Raw genomic sequence first — 19855 nt, 5'->3', positions numbered from 1 at the left:
CTAATACGTTCTTGTATTATTGCAGTTTTATTTTGGAAAAGGGCAAAAAAACAACAACAACAACAACAGGTTACAACATACCTGCTCGAAAGCAATTTAGCAATCCATACTTCTATGTGTTCAAAAATACACATGTTATCTTATGATTTAATTATCCACCAAATAAATTCAAATTGTTTCAGCAGTTAATGTGTCATTACTCAAGTGCTTGGCAAAACTGCACTGCAGCCATGTAAATGTCTATCCCATAGGATTGTGATGGTGACCTAGGATCCACGGTGTCCTTCAGTGCAGTAAGTTGCTCAAATGTAAGTGGACATTGTACAGTAGGAACGTTAACACCAACACTTTCATCAGGAGGCAGCCCACTGCTTTCCCAATCGATCTCGGCAAAGTTCATTTCCTGGGTATACAAAAGACATCATTATATATAAAATTATAAAAAAAAATATATATATATATATATATATGAGTTCAGATGCAAAAGATGATCATTTTGATAAAGCTTGTATATTTAAGTTCAGTAATTTGCAATGCCATTTAAGTGAAATTACTGAACATAAATATACAAGCTGGATCAAAATGATCATTCTAGAAGAAAACTTGTATCTGAACTCTTCATATATATTTTAAAATGCATCTATAAATGGTATACATTCTCAGTTCCTATAATAGTTCCAAATATTACATTTGGATGATTACTGGAATGCTAATTACCGGTAGGGGTTTAAATGCCACTGAATTAATATTTGAATTCTCATGACCCCTGTAATTTTTCTAAAAAATAAAATAAAATAATGTAAACATGTCTTTACATTTGCATAAATACCTCTCCGTTTGGGGGATCATCAACTTGATAGTGAATTTGACCCAATTCCCAGAGCTGGTTTGGAGACATGTTATGTTCTGTTCTCAAAGGGTGATTATCCCACCCATCTCTGAAAAAGTTTAGATCATCTTGCAGCCTTGGCAGGAATGTGTAGTGGCAACAGAAGAGATGTGTTTGGTCTGCAATATTAAGGTAGTTGTCCTCCTCAAGATAGTATAGCACATCATAGTACACTCTGGTCACTGCAGTCCACACATCTCTCCACAGTCTCTCTATTCTATAACAAAGCATTACAAGAAAACTCATAAGCAATTAGGTGGTCCAAACCAACACTTGAAGTATAAAGCACACAGTTACATAGTGGAAATATCTCTGCCACATAGTACTTTCTTTAAATACCTTTGGTTGTGGACACTTTTTCCTGAAATGAAACTGCTTCTTCCTGTGCCACGAATTGTGAACATTAAACGTGCAATGTCCACATTCTCAACTCCATCGTCCCCTCTGACCCTATAATGTTACAAAGTTGGTCAAGGCAATGTTTTAATACTTAACCCAGTCCTCATTTCCAAAGGTTAATTTAATGTTCCTGGTGAAAATGATGCATAAAAACAATGAATAGTTGTTGTTAAATGTGTGCATTGGACAACATTTCACATTAACATGACTACACCATACTTCTGTAAGGAATAATTGACGACAGGCTGTTGAATTATTAGAAAAATAATGCACACCAGAGGTGTAACGGCCACTCCGCTTCGTGACTGCATTACCACTTTGAGTGTGCATTATTTTGCTAATAATGCAACTGCCTGATGTCAATTATTCAGCTTATACAATAGTTACCACACCTTGAAACACTGTTCATATAATGCATTTCAAGACGCTTGTAAAGTTTTTGTATGTAGGACTAATTTCTTTCGCATCTAATCCCATGCCCCCGTTGCTAATTCCAAAATGTCATTTTAGAGTTACTGTAGTAACGGAGGTTTGAGCCACTGATAGCAGACTAATGCTGGGACACACTTAACGACTAGATGACACATTCTCTGACTGTTTCCATTACCAACTGCAGAAGATTTTAAACACAGACTGAACGCGCTGAACACTCGTTTGGGCATGATCAGTCATAAGTATCAAATTACATTCATAACCGGCCTTAAAGTAAGTGTGTCCCCGGCTTTATGCAGTTAATTAATGCAGTTATTAGAGTACAAGAGAGATGTTGCAATGAGACAGAAATAGTATTATTTATAGTATTATTATTTATTCAATTCATTTTAATAAGTTTATTCTTTTTTCTATCTTTTTTTTCTATTATTGACAGGTGACAGAAACTAGACTTGAAACACAAAACCCTTTTAACAAGTAGGCCTGTTAATATTTTTTGATTTTTTTTAATTACCTGTATTAAAAACCTGTGCTGCAGGAATATCCATTTAATTAGCCTATATTCAGTTTAATTTTCTATTGTTTACAGATAGGACTATATACTTTATTTACTTTAAATGCATGTTTGCATTGATTGTGAAGCTAGGCATTGAAAATTGCAGATCAATCGTATGGGAGCATGCATGGTTTTTCTTGTTATGAATTGTATCCTATTTTCCGTTATTACAGTTAACTACGCAAAGTGATATGGAACTATAACGCAGTCAAGATCTGCCTGGAAATACTTTAGCCGTGCGTTTCCCTGAAAATAATTGAGCGTTCGTCAACCAATCAGATTCAAGCATTCAACAGCCCTGTAGTATAAACTATATTAACTTATTTATGTGCTATTAGGGTTGTGGGGGACCCCAAATGATGTTAAAGGAGTGACACCACAACACATCCACGATGGATAACAGATGCAAATATACACATGCTTGTTCAGGTTTCACTGTAATGTCAATTGCAACAAAAATCAATCATAGCGATAGTTCTGGAAGATCACGTTAGTCGAGCTCGAATCAGTGACTCTTAGCTGATCCTCTATAGCAGGGATAGGCAACTCCAGTCCTGGAGGGCCACTATCCTGCAGAGTTAACCTTCAGCCAGTGGCCCTCCAGGACCGAAGTTGCCTATCCCTGCTCTATAGGAATACGACGCAGATCACTATATAAATATATAAGCGCCTTCAGTATAATCAGCAGCTATTTGTTTTATGTTACTCTCAAAAAATAACTAAATTAGCATTGTAATGTTATATGTATTCAAATGTTTTTTTTTTTCTTAAATGCATTACCACTTAAATGGTGACGAGGAGGGGACATGTTTGGTTTCTCAGAATGGGCCTTTTCTTTGTAATTTGTTTTATATTATTATTCTAAATGCGACTAACATTTGATATGTTTGGGGAATTTGGCTATTAGCAATTTTAAATATATTCTGCTGAAATTACTTAAAAAAAAAAAAAAAAAAAAGATTTGTTCTTTTTGATGAACTTGTTTCAAAGGTCAGAGTCAGTTAAACTTCCCACAACTAATTGTTATGAGATCCTCTCAGCCGTGCAATAAAGCATATTCAAAGGCATTGCCTGAAGTCTCTCGGAGTTGTCTGCTGTGCAGCAGTTTAATGGGACACTAAAGACCTTAAAGCTGCAGTAGGGAACTTTTGTAAAAATATATTTTTTACATATTTGGTAAACCTGTCATTATGTCCTGACAGTAGAATATGAGATAGATAATCTGAGAAAAAAATCAAGCTCCTCTGGCTCCTCCCAGTGTCCTATTGTCATTTGCAGAAACTCCATCGCTCCCGGTAAAAAACAACCAATCAGAGCTGGGTCCGTAACTTTGTTTGTGTTCAAAATGTAGAAAAAAATATATAATAAGCGAGTAAACCATAAATCCATTTTCCAAACCGTGTTTTTAGCTTGTCCTGAATCACTAGGGTGCACCTATAATAAGTGTTTATATTCGGATTATTTTAGATTGCTTCGGGGGTACCGCGGCGGAGTAACCCAGTACCTTTGTGATTCTTCATAGACATAAACAGAGAGAAGTAGTTCCGGCTACGATTTTCTTCCGCAAGACGCAAGCAGTTCTGTTTATTAACCGCTAGACCGTCAAAAGTTCCCAACCGCAGCTTTAACCCCAGGAAATAGTTTTCATAAAGTGCGAGACATCTTCTGACTCTGCAGTGTCAATTGGTCGTGCACTAGAGTACAAACAGTGTTATTTATTAAATGCCCCCCCCCCCATTTAATTTAAAGGGATAGTTCACCCAAAGCTGAAAATTCTGTCATCATTTACTCACCCTTGAGTTGTTCCAAACCTGTACAAAATCATTTGTTCTGCTGAACACAAAAGATTATATTTTGAATGTTTGTAACTAATAACGTTTGGGGCACCATTGACTTTCGTAGTATTTTGTACATAGTAGTACAAAAATAATATGGAAGTGAATGGTGCAAGATGACTGTTTGGTTACCAATATTTTTAAAATTATCTTCTTTTGTGTTCAGCAGAACAAAGGAATTTATACAGGTTATGTGCATACTAGTGGGGAAATTTCAACCACAATACCCCACGATGAATGTAGTTAACATATGTATAAAAAAAAAATCTTTATTACTCTGTACCACAACTTACCTGAGAGGGAAGCCATATCTTTCCACAGCCTCTTGGAAGAAGGTCAGTGCAGTTAATGCAGTATTGTTTGTGGCTGCGCCAAGGTACATTATCTGTAAAATTTGAAAGTGTTGTTAGTTCGGTTTATCTGGTACCCTGTACATAATTCCAATGTCACTTTACACGGTACAAAAGAAGAAAAACAATCACCTTTCGCGAAAAGCCGTCCACACCTCCAAACAAGACAATGTTATACCTAAAACCACAGGCGTTAGACCAGGATTCTCAACTCTGGCTCTTGAGTTCCACTTCCTGCAGAGTTTAGCTCCAGCCTTGATTAAACTCACTTGCCTATAACTTTCTAGTAATCCTGAAGACATTGATTAGCTTGTGTGGAATATTTTAATTATTAAGATTTTAATCAATCAAATATAATCAATGTGAATCTAGCCATTTTTGTTGCTAGTTATTATTCCATTATAATCCTATAGGTTAAGTATAGAGAGGAATATGCCTACGTGGCCCGATTGTACAGACCAGATGAGAAACATATGGCTCGACCCAATCAAGTAGGGGGCCTCTTCTCTCTAGGGAGGTATTAAAAAGTTTGACTATTTGGAAACGCCCTGTATAGGGTATATAAGGAGATACCACATAACATTCGAGAGATCTCCTTGCAAGGAACTCTCAACTTTATTCTCCTTGAAATAAAGTATTTTCTTCTGAGAGAAAAACCCCAGAATGAGTGTGATTCTTCAGAGAAGCGGCTGATGACACTACACTTTTGTAAATGTTTTTGATTAGGGTTGGAGCCAAACTCTGCAGGAAAATAGACTTCAAGGGACATAATTTGAAAACAGCTACATTAAAGTCCCCCTGTGGTGAAAATCTATATTTTTATTAATGTTTGTGTGGTGTTTTTAATATGCTGTAAGACAAGCCATGTGTAAATTCATAAGTCGACACCATTGCTGAGTATTTTCTCCTTAAAACTGCAGTGAACCAAAGACAGTCTCAAAAACACGCTTTGAAATCGCTGGTGTTTCTGACGTCACAAACTACCTTCTCACCAATCAGGTCAACGTGTGATCGTCAACCAGTGGAATTTATATACATATATACACACACACACTTTTTAACCACAAATGCCCATGTCGTACTATCTCTGAGATGCGCCACGCATTACATCATCACATTGGAAAGGTCACGCAAGACGTAGTTGGATGTACCAACCCAGTGTTTACAAATATGATATATGCATGTTGAATGACACATTTATAAGTATTTGTGCCAGTTTATTCTTTAAAATGGTCCTTACGTGTGCATATCATTATTAGTACATGTATTAGTTTGCCCGTTCGCTTTGTAAACAAGTCTTGCATGACTAGTCCAATGTAATGATGCAATACATGGCACATCTGAGATGGAACAAGACAGGCATTTGTGGTTAAAAAGTATATTATTATTTTTATTTATTTTTTAGAAAATGACAGATCGTGTCGCTAGATAAGACCATTATTTCTCGACTGGGATCGTGTTGAAACTTTGAAGCTGCATTGAGACGGACAAAAACCTATCACGATTTTTTTGATCAATTTTGCGATTTCGATTTTAATCATGATTTTAACAAACACAGATATGCTTTACAGTCATAAATGCATTCAGTATACATTTGAAACATATTTCCAAAAGAAAACCAATGAGAGCTATATATCAAAAAGTTGTAACATGTCTCTAGAACAGACACAAGTCAAAATAATCACTAAGTAAAGATGTCAAACAAAATGTATTTACGGCAAAAAAATAAAAATAATTATAAAATAAAACCTGTGTCCAGGGATTTTTTTTTTCTTTTTTGCCATACATTGGTCATAGAGCTCATTGTAGCGGTGGCTCAGGTGATGAAATTGATTTGTTATACATTACACAGGTTCACACTCACTCCGTCTGCAGTGTGATACAGTAAGTTGTGTATGCGGTTCAGAAGCAGCTGCGAGAGCGCGTTACTGTAACGCGAAAGCACATTAAAATAATGTGCGAGCGCGAATCTATCTGCTCGCACACAGCTTTCCTTTTCTCTGTAAACAAAACCAGACAGATTATAGACTGTATAAGGTTTAGATACACGTGTCTCCTCTCGCTCAACCGGTGTCCTGTGCACTCACAACTCTCTCTGTACTCATCCACAAGATATAATTTTTTTTTGCACCTTTCTATTTCTAACCTTTTCTGTTCTCATCTTTTACCGCGTGCAGTGTGAACGTTCTGATCCATTTACATGGGTTGTGTGTGTGAAACTGGAGTTAGGCATATGCCCAGTTCCATTGGTTCTGATAGCATACTGCAGAGGTCAGGCCACAGAAAATTGTGCAATAAAGCGATTTAAAAATCGTGCACGCTCAAACCGTGATTTTATTACGATTTTGATTAATCGCACAACCCTACTTCAAGCCATTGGGTGCCACTGAAGTCCATTATATTTAGAAAAATCCTGAAATGTTTTCTTCAAAAAAAAAAAAAAAAAGTGAAATACATAATTTTGATGTAATTTTGGTGATCAAAAATTAGTTTTAAGGGATGAGTTTCAATAAATGATTGAGTACAGGGGGACTTTAAACAGAAGTTTCCATCTTAAGACAATAGAGTTAAAAAGAATAAAAACTTACACAGAATATTTACCTTATTAATTTGTGGTTAGTGTCAATGTGCATCAGTGATTTGGGACCTGGGACTGAATATCTCCTCCGTACAACACAACCCAGCTCTGTCATCCTGGATAAAACTCCCAGTGTGTCCACTCGATGAAGTGATGCCCTCACCCGCTCATATTGCACCTTGTGCCCTTCAGCTTTCAAAGCTCCCTTCACCATCCTATACCCAGAGTTTGGCATTCTAGACTTAATAGAAGACACTAATGTGTCTAGTTCACTGTCTGTTAGTGAACTATAAAGTGATCTAACTGATAGGTTGAACTCTGCCAGTCGTCTATGTACAGTCCGTTCAGATACCCCCAGAAGAGAGGCAATGCACCTCACTGGTAAGTTCATCTCAAGCTAACTGGTGAGATATTCACAACCAATGACTGCTTTTGGTCGTCCACAACTACCTTGTTCAAAGTGCGCTGTCACAACATGCGTCTCATTTCTTTGTCTTTCTGAAGTAATTACATGATGTAGACCAGTCAAAGCTTCCCATATATCAACAGGAATGATGACCTGGGGGGATACGGCACTGAGGAACACCAACTCCTGAACACAGATAAATTCTAAAAAGTCCAAATCCACAGGCATCCTGGCAAGTGCATGCTCCAAACGTGAGCGAAGTCTTTGCCATATATGATCGAGAAGTATATGTTCCTGTAACAATAAAGGCTTAAGTTAGTAACAGTGCCAGCACTTGGGGGTAGAAGTGAATTACATTTTGAAAATGTTTACATACAGACAACAGATGCGCATTGTTTGAACACGACGGCCTGTGACAACTATTTGTTGCAGATCGGCGAGTGAATTAGCCATTAAATGTCTTACAATAAGTCTACATAATGCAATTGTCCTTTCCATATTAAAGTCTTCTCTACTGACTGATGACTGACACTGTAATAAAGACGGTCTTTGCCGCCATCTAACATTACAGGCGAAATATTTTAACTTCTGCTGCTGCTCACAGGGACTTTTATTTTTTTCCAGCGGAATGTTGGCTTTTGGTAATCTTCATGAAAGTTGCATTAATACAATTTATTTTAATATGACTATTGAGTGGTTATCGCTTTAGAAAAGCAATAAGGTACTCAAGGTTAGTGCTGTCTCGTGAATTAGTCACGTCTGAAGAGGTTGCAAGCACTCCGGTTCGCGTCGTATTCACGATACAGCACACCCTCTCGATGTACGACACAGCTAGACCGTCCGCGAACGGTGCGACGCGACCCGTTAAATCCCCAACATCAGACAGTCAAGTAGGGCTCGACTTGAACCACCACCACCTTCGCGGGTTCGCACTGGAAAACTTCCGCGGTCCCCAATTGGTCAAAATGCTCTGTTCGACTTTTCTGAGATCATCTACTCTTCCCTATGGATGACCTGTGACCTACTTTCTTTAAGATCTGAATTTTTGAGTTTGAATTTTTGACATTGAATTTTAGAAAACTTGAATCAGATTTTTTTTTAAATGAATATTTGCAGTATAAGAATTCAGAACAAAAAAACTAGCTGTTTGAAAATACATGTCTATAAAATTCAGCCATAAAAACATTTCAGTTTGTTAAATTTCAAATGTTCAATATTCGTTTAAAAAAATCAAATTCAGAACTATTTAAACTACCATCTAAAATTCAATTTTGTTGGATTACACTTGCAAATAATTCAAATTTACACAATTCAAATTCAAATCATTTTGTCATAATAAAAGCTCCATAAAAGTGGCTTCTCATCATACATAAATACTTCTTTAAAGAGCTCATGATGCTTTTGCATCAAAGGCAAAAGCCCAAGACACTCGGTCCGTGTACTTGTTGGCCAACGGATTTTCGTTTTAAAAGGAAAAAAACAAAAACGAAAAACGGCTCGTTTCCCAATTTCCATTAGTAAATAGGAAAACAAAAAACGGAAAACAATCCATTTTTCTTTTTTTCTTTTGATATTAAAAGACGGAAAACGAAAAACAATCTCGTTATCCGATTGTATTTATAGATGGAAATCGGAAATCAAAATATGTATGTATGAACTATGTCTGCATTCTGCATTGGTACTTTTTCGTGAACCGGAAGTTACTCCCGCCCAGAGCTCCCGCCACGCCAAGAAGACCCGCCCTTCACCCAAGGTAATGTAAATCACGTAATTGATATCCGAGCTACTGCGACAATGGAAACAAGTTATGTTCTCTTTTGAGAAGGCAAACGTGTCACAGTAAGAGATGATGACATGTCTGTTGACAAAATATACAGGATATTTCAGGTACTGAAATAATACACAACAATAACAACATAAGTAACGTTTGTTATAATTTACAGTTTTGCACGCAAGGACATAACGCAGTATGTTCCTGCACAACCGGAGGCTGCAGTTTCAGGACCGCGGATCTATTACCCTGTTGGTTTAGTTTGCAGTCACGTTACTTTGTATATAGCATCAATATATTAATCTCAGTAGTATTTGTTTTTAAATATGATTTTTGATTCAAAATGCAGTAGAGGTTAATTACTAAGTGAGCTTTGAGTCACAATTTTAAATTTAAACATGAATTTACACAAAATATAAATGAAATATACATTTTGTGAAATTGATGTATATCAATTTTAAAACAATTGTAAAAAAAGGAAGAACCTTAAAAGTCTTAGTCTCTTGAATTATAGTGTATTTATTAACCTCCTTAAGGTGAATTAGCTCATTATCAGCTAAGTTAAAGTTGGAATCAGTGTATGGAGTCACTAAATTACAGCCGAGAGTTTAAAAGTTGTTGAGAGGCAAGACAAGACACAAGAATGATTCAAGAATGTTTATATATATGTCATTTTTGCGACAACATCACAAGCACCAAAGTGAACCCCTTTTCCATCAGTTGCTGCATGGACAGAATGGCTGTAGGCTTCAACTCTAGACGGAGAGAGATAAATAAGAAACATTTGTTTAACATATTCAATATATATATATCTCGTGTAGTTCCAGGGGAAGGTCGTGGTGTTTCAGTGGAAGCAGAAGCGGCAGGTGCGGGGCGGCGCATGAAGGCAAAAGGAACAGCAGTAGTGGGTACGGCTCTGCTTGCAGGAAGCTGACTATGATCTGGATCCCCGTGGACCTCATAATGGCTGCGATGCACAAGATTGAGGATGCAAAAACGTCCAGATGGCTCTGGAAATGTTGTGGTGTTTGCATCATCTGTAATGTACAGACTGCTGCCATCAACCTGTTGAAGTGCATAGAAGGAAAATACCATAAGTTTAATGAACATTTAAAATAAATGGCAAACAGTAAAAAGACAAATGCTAATCCATCAGATTCATTGTTAGTTTATTAACGAATATAAACAAAATGCTTAATTAAAATGTCAGAAAACCTAATAGGGGTGGAACGGCCTGCACATTAATTAAACTTATCAGATGACAAGAGCATGGTTGATGTAAGGTTTGTAAGATTTACCTGCCGGTTAATGTATTAGTGTGAATACTGGCTTAATAGTCATTGTTTTACCATATTTATGTATAAAATATATTTCATAATTAAACTGCACTGACTGCCTAGTTGCAGTATGTGTTAGCCTGTTGTTTTGGCATTGTTTTGCAATGATGAATGAGGCATTCGGCATTTTAATAGTTTGTTACAATTTGGCCTAATCTGCAGGTCTACTCCACATACAGTCCATTGCTATCATGTGTCAGTTTCTGTCATGTTCTGCATGGCCAATAGGAAGTGATTTTATGGATTTGATTAGGCTCATTGTAGGACAGATGATTAAAAAAGGCACTAGGGATATTTTCATGATCTCAAAATATTCTAACAAGTAGGCTCTCTCTTTTTCTAGATACATATAACAATCAAAAAGGGAGATCCCTGCCCGAATTGAAGAGATGCACCACATGCTGCAAGGACTTTCACTTCATATATATATATATATATATATATATATATATATATACATACACATATATATAATCTCTCTCTGTCTAGAGTTGAAGCCTACAGCCATTCTGTCCATGCAGCAACTGATGGAAAAGGGGTTCACTTTGGTGCTTGTGATGTTGTCGCAAAAATGACATATATATAAACATTCTTGAATCATTCTTGTGTCTTGTCTTGCCTCTCAACAACTTTTAAACTCTCGGCTGTAATTTAGTGACTCCATACACTGATTCCAACTTTAACTTAGCTGATAATGAGCTAATTCACCTTAAGGAGGTTAATAAATACACTGTATAATTCAAGAGACTAAGACTTTTAAGGTTCTTCCTTTTTTTTTACAATTGTTTTAAAATTGATATACATCAATTTCACAAAATGTATATTTCATTTATTGTGCAGGAACATACTGCGTTATGTCCTTGCGTGCAAAACTGTAAATTATAACAAACGTTACTTATGTTGTTATTGTTGTGTATTATTTCAGTACCTGAAATATCCTGCATATTTTGTCAACAGACATGTCATCATCTCTTACTGTGACACGTTTGCCTTCTCAAAAGAGAACATAACTTGTTTCCATTGTCGCAGTAGCTCGGACATCAATTACGTGATTTACATTACCTTGGGTGAAGGGCGGGTCTTCTTGGCGTGGCGGGAGCTCTGGGCGGGAGTAACTTCCGGTTCACGAAAAAGTACCAATGCAGAATGCAGACATAGTTCATACATACGTATTTTGATTTCCGATTTCCATCTATAAATACAATCGGATAACGAGATTGTTTTCCGTTTTCCGTCTTTTAATATCAAAAGAAAAAAAGAAAAATGGATTGTTTTCCGTTTTTTGTTTTCCTATTTACTAATGGAAATTGGGAAATGAGCCGTTTTTCGTTTTTATTTTTTTCCTTTTAAAACGAAAATCCGTTGGCCAACAAGTACACGGACCACACTCCAGGCCCTCTTTAAATCTAGATAAACAAAACATGTACCCAATGTGAAACAATGACAAAATATTACTGGTAATTTGTCAGGTGAAAATATTTGCACATTCTTATACTCACTGTTCCAAGGAATCCCTCAACTTGTTCTCAGTAAAAAAAACTTGGTAGTTGATTCCACTAAGTTGTCTCTGTCCTCTAGCGTCCGGATGTGCCATAGAGACCCCAGCAAACTTAATAAGTCAGATGCCTCCATTATAGCACACTGTGCCTCATTTACATTCTGTACCAACTGGATCTAAATTGACAAAGAATTTAACACAAAATTAGCCATTAAATACAAGAAACAAAATACTTATATAAAATATATAAATATTGAATGCACACACAAACCCTTAAGTAAGAGCTCTTTATGGTTAAGGTTAACAATTTAAACATTCTAAGATATTACAACTATTGCCAAATTACAGTTACTAACAAAGCAACAGCTGGCATAAATGAAAATGTGAACTATAAACTAACCTTGGTCATCTTTGCTCTGAAGTCATAGTCAACAATCTCTTGAAGGTCTGGTACTGGGGGCTGAAGGTTGCACACCTGACAGAACAGTCTTTCTGAAAAAAAAGGTGGCTCCACACCACCATGTATCAGGCACACAGCTATCAGCTATCAACTATTTTGGACATTCCATTGTACAGTGCTGTAACACATGGGAAAAGCATTATTATGTCTATGAACAATGCTTAGAAAATGTGTGGTGCTAATGGAGTGTAAACAGGTATTGAATTCTTGACAAATTAATCACTTTTTTCATAGGGGACTATGTTTTAACTTTAATAATTAAAGATCATTTTTATAAAGACCTAATGACATTCAGTGTGAAAGTGTGCAGAATTATAGAAAATTATAAAGGAGGCAAACAATTTTTCCAAAATGCTTCATGTAAACACACACACAGACAAAACATTAAGCAGGAGGTTACCTTTAGAATTGCAGGCAAGTGTTTTTTTCCAGTCCTCTCCATCAAATATTTCACATGAGTGGATTTCCCTCATCAGCAAAGTTAAAAATTATCTCGTTGGTCCACCCTCATCGGCGGCTCCCTCACCAATCCCATCAGCATCTCTGAACACAACACTTAGTTTTGCCTCAGGGTTAAAACGTTGGCGTCGGAAGGCTCTGATGCCACTGTCTAGGATGTTGCATCGTGTTACATTGATTTGGTTGGAAATGGGTGCAGCTGTAAAATCCACTTTTTTTACATTGTATTTAACAATGATTTGAGGTCAACACTGAAAAAAGAAATCCAACTACAGTATAAATACATGTCTAAACACAATATCAAATTACTTACTCATACTCATCTTCATCTGAAATATAAATATCTGTGTATCGAATGAGTAAAGAAAATGCCACTGAAACTTCTGGAGAGGAGGAGACGGCTGGAGCTGAAGCAGCAGAGGAGGCCACGGCTGGAGCTGGAGCTGGAGCAGCAGAGGAGGCCATGGCTGGAGCTGAGAAGAAGGCCACAGCTGGAGCTGGAGCATCAGAGGAGGCCATGGCTGGAGCTGAGAAGAAGGCCACAGCTGGAGCTGGAGCATCAGAGGAGGCCACAGCTGGAGCTGAGAAGGAGGCCACGGCTGGAGCTGGAGCAGCAGAGGAGGCCAAGGCTGGAGCTGAGAAGGAGGCCACGGCTGGAACTGGAGCAGCAGAGGAGGCCACGGCTGGAGCTGAGAAGGAGGCCACAGCTGGAGCTGGAGCAGCAGAGGAGGCCACGGCTGGAGCTGAGAAGGAGGCCACGGCTGGAGCTGAGAAGGAGGCCACAGCTGGAGCTGGAGCAGCAGAGGAGGCCACGGCTGGAGCTGGAGTAGGAGAGGAGGCCACGGCTGGAGCTGAGAAGGAGGCCACAGCTGGAGCTGGAGCAGCAGAGGAGGCCACGGCTGGAGCTGAGAAGGAGGCCACGGCTGGAGCAGCAGAGGAGGCCACGGCTGGAGCTGAGAAGGAGGCCATGGCTGGAGCAGCAGAAGAGGCCACGGCTGGAGCTGGAGTAGGAGAGGAGGCCACGGCTGGAGCTGAGAAGGAGGCCACAGCTGGAGCTGGAGCAGCAGAGGAGGCCACGGCTGGAGCTGAGAAGGAGGCCACGGCTGGAGCAGCAGAGGAGGCCACGGCTGGAGCTGAGAAGGAGGCCATGGCTGGAGCAGCAGAAGAGGTCACGGCTGGAGCTGGACTAGGAGAGGAGGCCACAACTGGAGCTGAGAAGGAGGCCACGGCTGGAGCTGGAGCAGCAGAGGAGGCCACGGCTGGAGCTGGAGCAGCAGAGGAGGCCACGGCTGGAGCTGAGAAGGAGGCCACGGCTGGAGCTGGAGCAGCAGAGGAGGCCACGGTTGGAGCTGAGAAGGAGGCCACGGCTGGAGCAGCAGAGGAGGCCACGGCTGGAGCTGAGAAGGAGGCCATGGCTGGAGCAGCAGAAGAGGGCACGGCTGGAGCTGGAGTAGGAGAGGAGGCCACAACTGGAGCTGAGAAGGAGGCCACGGCTGGAGCTGGAGCAGCAGAGGAGGCCACGGCTGGAGCTGAGAAGGAGGCCATGGCTGGAGCAGCAGAAGAGGGCACGGCTGGAGCTGGAGTAGGAGAGGAGGCCACAACTGGAGCTGAGAAGGAGGCCACGGCTGGAGCTGGAGCAGCAGAGGAGGCCACGGCTGGAGCTGGAGCAGCAGAGGAGGCCACGGCTGGAGCTGAGAAGGAGGCCACGGCTGGAGCTGAGAAGGAGGCCACGGCTGGAGCTGGAGCAGCAGAGGAGGCCACGGCTGGAGCTGGAGTAGGAGAGGAGGCCACGGCTGGAGCTGAGAAGGAGGCCACGGCTGGAGCAGCAGAGGAGGCCACGGCTGGAGCTGGAGCAGCAGAGGAGGCCACGGCTGGAGCTGAGAAGGAGGCCATGGCTGGAGCAGCAGAAGAGGGCACGGTTGGAGCTGGAGTAGGAGAGGAGGCCACAACTGGAGCTGAGAAGGAGGCCACGGCTGGAGCTGGAGCAGCAGAGGAGGCCACGGCTGGAGCTGGAGCAGCAGAGGAGGCCACGGCTGGAGCAGCAGAGGAGGCCACGGCTGGAGCTGGAGCAGCAGAGGAGGCCACGACTGGAGCTGAGAAGGAGGCCACGGCTGGAGCTGGAGCTGGAGCAGCAGAGGAGGCCACGGCTGGAGCTGGAGCAGCAGAAGAGGCCACGGCTGGAGCTGGAGCTGGAGCAGCAGAGGAGGCCACGGCTGGAGCTGAGAAGGAGGCCACAGCTGGAGCTGGAGCAGCAGAGGAGGCCATGGCTGGAGCTGAGAAGGAGGCCATGGCTGGAGCAGCAGAAGAGGGCACGGTTGGAGCTGGAGTAGGAGAGGAGGCCACGGCTGGAGCTGAGAAGGAGGCCACAGCTGGAGCTGGAGCAGCAGAGGAGGCCACGGCTGGAGCTGAGAAGGAGGCCACGGCTGGAGCAGCAGAGGAGGCCACGGCTGGAGCTGAGAAGGAGGCCATGGCTGGAGCAGCAGAAGAGGCCACGGCTGGAGCTGGAGTAGGAGAGGAGGCCACGGCTGGAGCTGAGAAGGAGGCCACAGCTGGAGCTGGAGCAGCAGAGGAGGCCACGGCTGGAGCTGAGAAGGAGGCCACGGCTGGAGCAGCAGAGGAGGCCACGGCTGGAGCTGAGAAGGAGGCCATGGCTGGAGCAGCAGAAGAGGTCACGGCTGGAGCTGGACTAGGAGAGGAGGCCACAACTGGAGCTGAGAAGGAGGCCACGGCTGGAGCTGGAGCAGCAGAGGAGGCCACGGCTGGAGCTGGAGCAGCAGAGGAGGCCACGGCTGGAGCTGAGAAGGAGGCCACGGCTGGAGCTGGAGCAGCAGAGGAGGCCACGGTTGGAGCTGAGAAGGAGGCCACGGCTGGAGCAGCAGAGGAGGCCACGGCTGGAGCTGAGAAGGAGGCCATGGCTGGAGCAGCAGAAGAGGGCACGGCTGGAGCTGGAGTAGGAGAGGAGGCCACAACTGGAGCTGAGAAGGAGGCCACGGCTGGAGCTGGAGCAGCAGAGGAGGCCACGGCTGGAGCTGAGAAGGAGGCCATGGCTGGAGCAGCAGAAGAGGGCACGGCTGGAGCTGGAGTAGGAGAGGAGGCCACAACTGGAGCTGAGAAGGAGGCCACGGCTGGAGCTGGAGCAGCAGAGGAGGCCACGGCTGGAGCTGGAGCAGCAGAGGAGGCCACGGCTGGAGCTGAGAAGGAGGCCACGGCTGGAGCTGAGAAGGAGGCCACGGCTGGAGCTGGAGCAGCAGAGGAGGCCACGGCTGGAGCTGGAGTAGGAGAGGAGGCCACGGCTGGAGCTGAGAAGGAGGCCACGGCTGGAGCAGCAGAGGAGGCCACGGCTGGAGCTGGAGCAGCAGAGGAGGCCACGGCTGGAGCTGAGAAGGAGGCCATGGCTGGAGCAGCAGAAGAGGGCACGGTTGGAGCTGGAGTAGGAGAGGAGGCCACAACTGGAGCTGAGAAGGAGGCCACGGCTGGAGCTGGAGCAGCAGAGGAGGCCACGGCTGGAGCTGGAGCAGCAGAGGAGGCCACGGCTGGAGCAGCAGAGGAGGCCACGGCTGGAGCTGGAGCAGCAGAGGAGGCCACGACTGGAGCTGAGAAGGAGGCCACGGCTGGAGCTGGAGCTGGAGCAGCAGAGGAGGCCACGGCTGGAGCTGGAGCAGCAGAAGAGGCCACGGCTGGAGCTGGAGCTGGAGCAGCAGAGGAGGCCACGGCTGGAGCTGAGAAGGAGGCCACAGCTGGAGCTGGAGCAGCAGAGGAGGCCATGGCTGGAGCTGAGAAGGAGGCCATGGCTGGAGCAGCAGAAGAGGGCACGGTTGGAGCTGGAGTAGGAGAGGAGGCCACGGCTGGAGCTGAGAAGGAGGCCACAGCTGGAGCTGGAGCAGCAGAGGAGGCCACGGCTGGAGCTGAGAAGGAGGCCACGGCTGGAGCAGCAGAGGAGGCCACGGCTGGAGCTGAGAAGGAGGCCATGGCTGGAGCAGCAGAAGAGGCCACGGCTGGAGCTGGAGTAGGAGAGGAGGCCACGGCTGGAGCTGAGAAGGAGGCCACAGCTGGAGCTGGAGCAGCAGAGGAGGCCACGGCTGGAGCTGAGAAGGAGGCCACGGCTGGAGCAGCAGAGGAGGCCACGGCTGGAGCTGAGAAGGAGGCCATGGCTGGAGCAGCAGAAGAGGTCACGGCTGGAGCTGGACTAGGAGAGGAGGCCACAACTGGAGCTGAGAAGGAGGCCACGGCTGGAGCTGGAGCAGCAGAGGAGGCCACGGCTGGAGCTGGAGCAGCAGAGGAGGCCACGGCTGGAGCTGAGAAGGAGGCCACGGCTGGAGCTGGAGCAGCAGAGGAGGCCACGGTTGGAGCTGAGAAGGAGGCCACGGCTGGAGCAGCAGAGGAGGCCACGGCTGGAGCTGAGAAGGAGGCCATGGCTGGAGCAGCAGAAGAGGGCACGGCTGGAGCTGGAGTAGGAGAGGAGGCCACAACTGGAGCTGAGAAGGAGGCCACGGCTGGAGCTGGAGCAGCAGAGGAGGCCACGGCTGGAGCTGAGAAGGAGGCCATGGCTGGAGCAGCAGAAGAGGGCACGGCTGGAGCTGGAGTAGGAGAGGAGGCCACAACTGGAGCTGAGAAGGAGGCCACGGCTGGAGCTGGAGCAGCAGAGGAGGCCACGGCTGGAGCTGGAGCAGCAGAGGAGGCCACGGCTGGAGCTGAGAAGGAGGCCACGGCTGGAGCTGAGAAGGAGGCCACGGCTGGAGCTGGAGCAGCAGAGGAGGCCACGGCTGGAGCTGGAGTAGGAGAGGAGGCCACGGCTGGAGCTGAGAAGGAGGCCACGGCTGGAGCAGCAGAGGAGGCCACGGCTGGAGCTGGAGCAGCAGAGGAGGCCACGGCTGGAGCTGAGAAGGAGGCCATGGCTGGAGCAGCAGAAGAGGGCACGGTTGGAGCTGGAGTAGGAGAGGAGGCCACAACTGGAGCTGAGAAGGAGGCCACGGCTGGAGCTGGAGCAGCAGAGGAGGCCACGGCTGGAGCTGGAGCAGCAGAGGAGGCCACGGCTGGAGCAGCAGAGGAGGCCACGGCTGGAGCTGGAGCAGCAGAGGAGGCCACGACTGGAGCTGAGAAGGAGGCCACGGCTGGAGCTGGAGCTGGAGCAGCAGAGGAGGCCACGGCTGGAGCTGGAGCAGCAGAAGAGGCCACGGCTGGAGCTGGAGCTGGAGCAGCAGAGGAGGCCACGGCTGGAGCTGAGAAGGAGGCCACAGCTGGAGCTGGAGCAGCAGAGGAGGCCATGGCTGGAGCTGAGAAGGAGGCCACAGCTGGAGCTGAGAAGGAGGCCACGGCTGGAGCTGGAGCAGCAGAGGAGGCCACGGTTGGAGCTCAGAAGGAGGCCACGGCTGGAGCTGAGAAGGAGGCCATGGCTGGAGCAGCAGAAGAGGGCACTGCTGGAGCTGGAGTAGGAGAGGAGGCCACAACTGGAGCTGAGAAGGAGGCCACGGCTGGAGCTGGAGCAGCAGAGGAGGCCACGGCTGGAGCTGGAGCAGCAGAGGAGGCCACGGCTGGAGCAGCAGAGGAGGCCACGGCTGGAGCTGAGAAGGAGGCCACGGCTGGAGCTGGAGCAGCAGAGGAGGCCACGGCTGGAGCTGGAGCAGCAGAGGAGGCCACGGCTGGAGCAGCAGAGGAGGCCACGGCTGGAGCTGAGAAAGAGGCCACGGCTGGAGCTGAGAAGGAGGCCACGGCTGGAGCTGGAGCAGCAGAGGAGGCCACGGCTGGAGCTGAGAAGGAGGCCACGGCTGGAGCAGCAGAGGAGGCCACGGCTGGAGCTGAGAAGGAGGCCACGGCTGGAGCTGGAGCAGCAGAGGAGGCCACGGCTGGAGCTGAGAAGGAGGCCACAGCTGGAGCAGCAGAGGAGGCCACGGCTGGAGCTGGAGCAGCAGAGGAGGCCACGGCTGGAGCTGAGAAGGAGGCCACGGCTGGAGCTGGAGCTGGAGCAGCAGAGGAGGCCACGGCTGGAGCAGCAGAGGAGGCCACGGCTGGAGCTGGAGCAGCAGAGGAGGCCACGGCTGGAGCTGAGAAGGAGGCCACGGCTGGAGCTGGAGCTGGAGCAGCAGAGGAGGCCACGGCTGGAGCAGGAGAGGAGGCCACGGCTGGAGCTGGAGCAGCAGAGGAGGCCACGGCTGGAGCTGAGAAGGAGGCCACAGCTGGAGCTGAGAAGGAGGCCACAGCTGGAGCTGGAGCAGCAGAGGAGGCCACGGCTGGAGCTGAGAAGGAGGCCACAGCTGGAGTAGCAGAGGAGGCCACGGCTGGAGCTGGAGCAGCAGAGGAGGCCACGGCTGGAGCTGAGAAGGAGGCCACGGCTGGAGCTGGAGCTGGAGCAGCAGAGGAGGCCACGGCTGGAGCAGCAGAGGAGGCCACGGCTGGAGCTGGAGCAGCAGAGGAGGCCACGGCTGGAGCTGAGAAGGAGGCCACGGCTGGAGCTGGAGCTGGAGCAGCAGAGGAGGCCACGGCTGGAGCAGCAGAGGAGGCCACGGCTGGAGCTGGAGCAGCAGAGGAGGCCACGGCTGGAGCAGCAGAGGAGGCCACAGCTGGAGCAGCAGAGGAGGCCACGGCTGGAGCTGAGAAGGAGGCCACGGCTGGAGCTGGAGCAGCAGAGGAGGCCACGACTGGAGCTGAGAAGGAGGCCACGGCTGGAGCTGGAGCAGCAGAGGAGGCCACGGCTGGAGCTGGAGCAGCAGAAGAGGCCACGGCTGGAGCTGGAGCTGGAGCAGCAGAGGAGGCCACGGCTGGAGCTGAGAAGGAGGCCACAGCTGGAGCTGGAGCAGCAGAGGAGGCCATGGCTGGAGCTGAGAAGGAGGCCACAGCTGGAGCTGAGAAGGAGGCCACGGCTGGAGCTGAGAAGGAGGCCACAGCTGG

General features: G+C 46.4%; 1 protein-coding gene across 1 annotated transcript; it reads right to left on the bottom strand.

The window, feature by feature from the left end:
• Window positions 1-11: 11 nt before the first annotated feature.
• LOC113057583 (uncharacterized) lies at window positions 12-13014 on the bottom strand. The gene is made up of 9 exons (XM_026224997.1): window positions 12912-13014; window positions 12452-12629; window positions 12053-12227; window positions 7063-7739; window positions 4594-4639; window positions 4405-4496; window positions 1229-1339; window positions 830-1106; window positions 12-403 (listed from the first exon to the last, which is right to left on the bottom strand). Exons 4-9 carry the CDS (start codon window positions 7428-7430, stop codon window positions 197-199), a joined length of 1101 nt encoding a protein of 366 aa, XP_026080782.1. The 5' UTR covers window positions 7431-7739; window positions 12053-12227; window positions 12452-12629; window positions 12912-13014; the 3' UTR covers window positions 12-196.
• Window positions 13015-19855: the final 6841 nt, after the last annotated feature.

Source organism: Carassius auratus, chromosome 4 (genome assembly GCF_003368295.1).
Source record: "Carassius auratus strain Wakin chromosome 4, ASM336829v1, whole genome shotgun sequence".
Classification (NCBI taxonomy): domain Eukaryota; kingdom Metazoa; phylum Chordata; class Actinopteri; order Cypriniformes; family Cyprinidae; genus Carassius; species Carassius auratus.
Note: the sequence above shows the minus strand (reverse complement) of the source record. Positions and strands in the feature narration are given on the sequence as shown.

What these genes read in the sequence shown, in the direction of transcription:
- LOC113057583 (XM_026224997.1), bottom strand. Translation starts at nt 7,430, where the DNA reads ATGAACTTACCAGTGAGGTGCATTGCCTCTCTTCTGGGGGTATCTGAA. An exon ending in TGGACGGCTTTTCGCGAAAG is followed by an intron (nt 4,497 to 4,593) that starts GTGATTGTTTTT and finishes CAAATTTTACAG; the next exon opens with ATAATGTACCTTGGCGCAGC. An exon ending in AAAAGTGTCCACAACCAAAG is followed by an intron (nt 1,107 to 1,228) that starts GTATTTAAAGAA and finishes GCTTTGTTATAG; the next exon opens with AATAGAGAGACTGTGGAGAG.